At 62.5% G+C, this 3,822-nt stretch overlaps 1 protein-coding gene across 1 annotated transcript in view; it reads right to left on the bottom strand.

The window, feature by feature from the left end:
• Positions 1 to 3,822, bottom strand: part of VOLCADRAFT_95410 (kinesin) — a gene marked incomplete at both ends in the record, with an annotated part of 11,372 nt that overhangs the window by 1,676 nt on the left and 5,874 nt on the right. The window contains 8 exons of the mRNA XM_002954463.1: positions 32 to 178; positions 541 to 648; positions 999 to 1,094; positions 1,294 to 1,380; positions 1,621 to 1,851; positions 1,942 to 2,145; positions 2,481 to 2,555; positions 3,103 to 3,291. Of these exons, the coding sequence (XP_002954509.1) occupies positions 32 to 178; positions 541 to 648; positions 999 to 1,094; positions 1,294 to 1,380; positions 1,621 to 1,851; positions 1,942 to 2,145; positions 2,481 to 2,555; positions 3,103 to 3,291 (1,137 nt within the window). The remainder of the gene's footprint in view (positions 1 to 31; positions 179 to 540; positions 649 to 998; positions 1,095 to 1,293; positions 1,381 to 1,620; positions 1,852 to 1,941; positions 2,146 to 2,480; positions 2,556 to 3,102; positions 3,292 to 3,822) is intronic.

The raw sequence follows: 3,822 nt of genomic DNA, 5'->3' as shown, positions 1-3,822 counted from the left end.
ACCCCCTCCACACACACACACACCCACACACCTGGTCCGCCAGCAGCACCCCCATGTTGGTTGCCGCCACCAACGTCTCCGGGTGGCTCTCCCCCAGGGAGGCCCCACACACCTCCAGACACCGCCCGTACAGCGCCAGGGCCTCCTGGGCCTTGTGCGGGCTGCTGGAGCGCTGGCGCTGAGGGGGGGGGACGCGAGGGGAAAGAAGGGGGAGGGGTGATGGGGGCTCGGGGGGGTGGAGGAGGGTATTGTACGGCGGGGACGTAGCGGTGCTGACGCGGGTCGAACCCCTGGGTGACCTTGCACGTATGCATGTATGCATGTATGCATGTCTGTCTGTCTGTCTGTCTGTATGCAAGCCATACAAGACCGCGTCCGAGTAGGCTTTAACCAGCCCCTTTTAAACCCCTCGTCACTCCTCCATAGCCTTTCGCCAATCGGGGAGGCTGAAATAAATACACAAGAACAACTATCTGTAAGTTGTATGCCGTACACACCACGTACACACACATACGCAAATCGCCGGTGCGCGGCCCGCACCTTGAGGCACAGGGCCAAGTTGTTGGCAGCGGTTGCAGTGTGCGGGTGGTCCTTGCCGTACACTCGCTCGGTGAGAGTGAGGTTGTCTCTCAGCAGCTGCTCGGCAGCCTGAAGTTAGTTAGTTAGTTAGGGGTAGTGGAGGGTCGATAAAAGGACGCGGAGACAAACATACACATATACACTCAAAAACAGACATACGGACCTGCAGACATATAAACAGGCAGACAGACGAGCAGGCAGCCAGAAGGACACACAAGCACAGACGCACAGATCGTCGGCAACTTCAACAACAACGCCCCCAACCAAGCTGTTGTGTGTTTGGGCTCTGGTCCCCAACCGCCTTTGCTAACCCCCAACTAACTAACTGCCCGAACCCCTCCTCCCCATTTCCCCTCTCTCCCCCCCATACTCCCCCCCTCCCCCTAACCCCTCTCGCCCCTAAAGCCCCCAACCCTTACCAGGTATTTCCCTCCCTCCATAACCAGCGCAGCGAGGTTAGCACGAGCATCCAGCGCTGTTAGCCCGCGGGCCTCCGAACTGGACACCTGCAACAACTGCGCGCGTGTGTGTGCGGCGTGTGCGTGTGCGTGTGTGTATTGGAGGGTTGGGAGGGAGTGGCATGGGCGCATGGGGTTGCGAGGGAATGGAGATGGATGTGCAACAACAAACGATCGGGCGGGAAAACACATTTCCAAAGATATTTCCCCCCCCTTACCTCCCTTTCCCCCCTTCCCCCCTCCCCCCTCCATTCACCTCCACGGACACCTCCATGAGCTCCCGGGCCTCCCGCATAAGGCCCGAAGACGCACCCGCGGAACGGCACCGACCCGCTCTCTCCCGCTGGGGTGGGGTTGGGGGGTGGGGAAGTGGGGGTGGGTGCGGGTTTTGGGGACGTTTGGGGAAGTGAGGTTTGGGGGGTGCGGGGTCGGGAGAGATGTCAGAGACGGCAAGCCGTACTGGTAGCAGTACTAGTACAAATGGCAGTACTGCGGCACAGGTTGGCGATATGGCATATCCGGATCGCACCCGCCAGCGCTGCATTCCGATTCCCCCCAGCTCCCCACTGCCCCCTTCCTCTACCTGCACCAGGCCCAGGGAGTGAAGGGACAGTCCCACCAACTCAACACTCGTACGGACGTCCCCTCTGAGGGGGACAGAGCCGTCTCCGCCGTCACCTCCGGGCGGAGGTGACGGCAAAGGCGCCACAGCCCCGGCCCGCCGCGCCTCCGCCTCCACGGCCTCCGCCGCCAGCTCCGAAACCAGGGCCCTCAGCGCCGCCAGCAGAGCCGCCAGGGGATCCCCTGTCAGGGGCTCCAGGGAGGGGAAGTGACGGGGGGAGGAGGAGGCGGCGGCGGCGGCGCCGTCGCCAGCGCTGCTCCTGCTGGCGCTACTCGTCGCCACCGCCAGGGCTGCCGCCAGCTGCGGCGCCACAACGGTGGTGGCGGCGCACATCTGCAACCGGCGCAACCGCCGGCTCAGCGCCGCCAACAGCATGTCGTACGCTGTGTCGTACTCTCCTAGCGTGTAGTACAACATGCCGAGCTCGTCCAGCGCGCATGATTCCGTGTGACCCACGCCGTATGCCTCGTCCAAAAAAGGAATCACCTGCCGTATAGACACACACGACGTACGACACCCTTATACGCGTACGCATGCGACTATTGCACATATCCCTTCATGTCTACCCATTCACTCAAAGATAGAGCGTCGGTTTGGATTCGAGCGAGCACCTAACGGCACCTTGGCGGATTTATTCGGCTCGTTCTCTAACTTCGTACCGAACATTCCAAATCTGCAATTACGCATACGTGCTTGCTGTCTGGGCTCCAGGCGCACCCGCCGTACAAGTTTCCTCGTACAATCCTGCGGCCTTGTGTACGGCATAATGGTGCCCCCGCCCCCGCCCCCACCCCCACCCCCACCCCCGCCCCCACCCCCACCTGCTGCTCCAACAGCCCCACTGCCTGGCGGGTGCTCCCCATGTCCTTATGACATCCGGCGACACAGCGAAGAGCCTGGGGGGGGACGGGGGGGAAAGGGACGAACCACGAACCAGTGAAGCTGCTGCCAAGGAAAGAGTGTACAAGAAGCAGAACTGACCAGTAGAGGAGGGGAGGGGGGAGCGTTTAGGAGTGGCGAAGCACGCTGGTTATGACACGGCGTGGGATGGGGGGCGGCTGGCGCACTCGGACATACATACACATACACACACAACAGTTGATGTTGTACGGCATACAGGGTGCAGCATTAGGACCAGGTGTAAGGAGAGGACAACTTGCGAGCCAAGGTGTACGGCAACGGCGGGGGGAAAAGCCAGCCAGGGAAGACGCACCCCGACATGCATACATACATACACACACACCAAGGCTCAGGACGACAACCCGAACCCTAACCCCCCCTCCACCACCCACTCTCCCCCCACCAGGGGAAAGAGGACGACCCAGGGAGAGGCCCCCAGTCAACCTCGACACATACACACACACATACATACACATACACACACATATACACACACTCGCGTCCCACCCACCCCCCTACCCCCATACACCCTTCCCCACCCACCCTGAGCGTGTCGGGGTGTGCGGGACCCAAGCAGCCGCAAAACACATCCGCAGCTTCACGCGCGGCCCCCAGCGCCGCCGCTCCGGAACCTGCCGTACGCAGCAGGAAAGCCGCCCTGTACGCCCTCTCCCCGTGAAGGGGTGTTCGAGGTACGGCAGCTCGTGCCCTGTCCAGGTCGTGACAGGCGCTCTGCAGTTGTAAAGAATGGCGGGGTGCGGTCGGGGGGGCATCACAAGGGTGGGGTTAGATCTTAGGCCAAGGCGAAGGTAGGGCTGCTACTGCTGCTGCTGCTGCTACTGCTCATCCTGTAGGCACCCAGGCACCAAGACGTCCCTCGCTCCCCCCCTCCCACACTTCCGCGTCACCTCCCTCCTCCTCCCCCCCTCCGCAAACCCCCTCTTCGGAGTCGCGGGGGCCCCCCCACCCCCGCTGAAGCGGGGGAGAACCCCCCTCCAGCGCCCTGCCTTCCTCACCATCCCCCCCCCACCCCCTGCCACTCATTCCCCCCCACACACACCGCCCCCCACCAGTCGGAGGGATGTCCCTTCCTAGGAAGAGGGAGGCGCGCTGCTGTTGCTGCTGCTTGCAACAAATTCATGCACATACCTACATACCTACATACCTACACATGCTGAAGGAAATACCTTTATCGCGCGGGGTTCCCCCCCGGGACCCGACCCGGTCCGCCGTCACCGCCTTACCCCCCACCCCCACCCCCAC

This window comes from Volvox carteri (assembly GCF_000143455.1).
Source record: "Volvox carteri f. nagariensis unplaced genomic scaffold VOLCAscaffold_43, whole genome shotgun sequence".
Classification (NCBI taxonomy): Eukaryota; Viridiplantae; Chlorophyta; class Chlorophyceae; order Chlamydomonadales; family Volvocaceae; genus Volvox; species Volvox carteri.
Note: the sequence above shows the minus strand (reverse complement) of the source record. Positions and strands in the feature narration are given on the sequence as shown.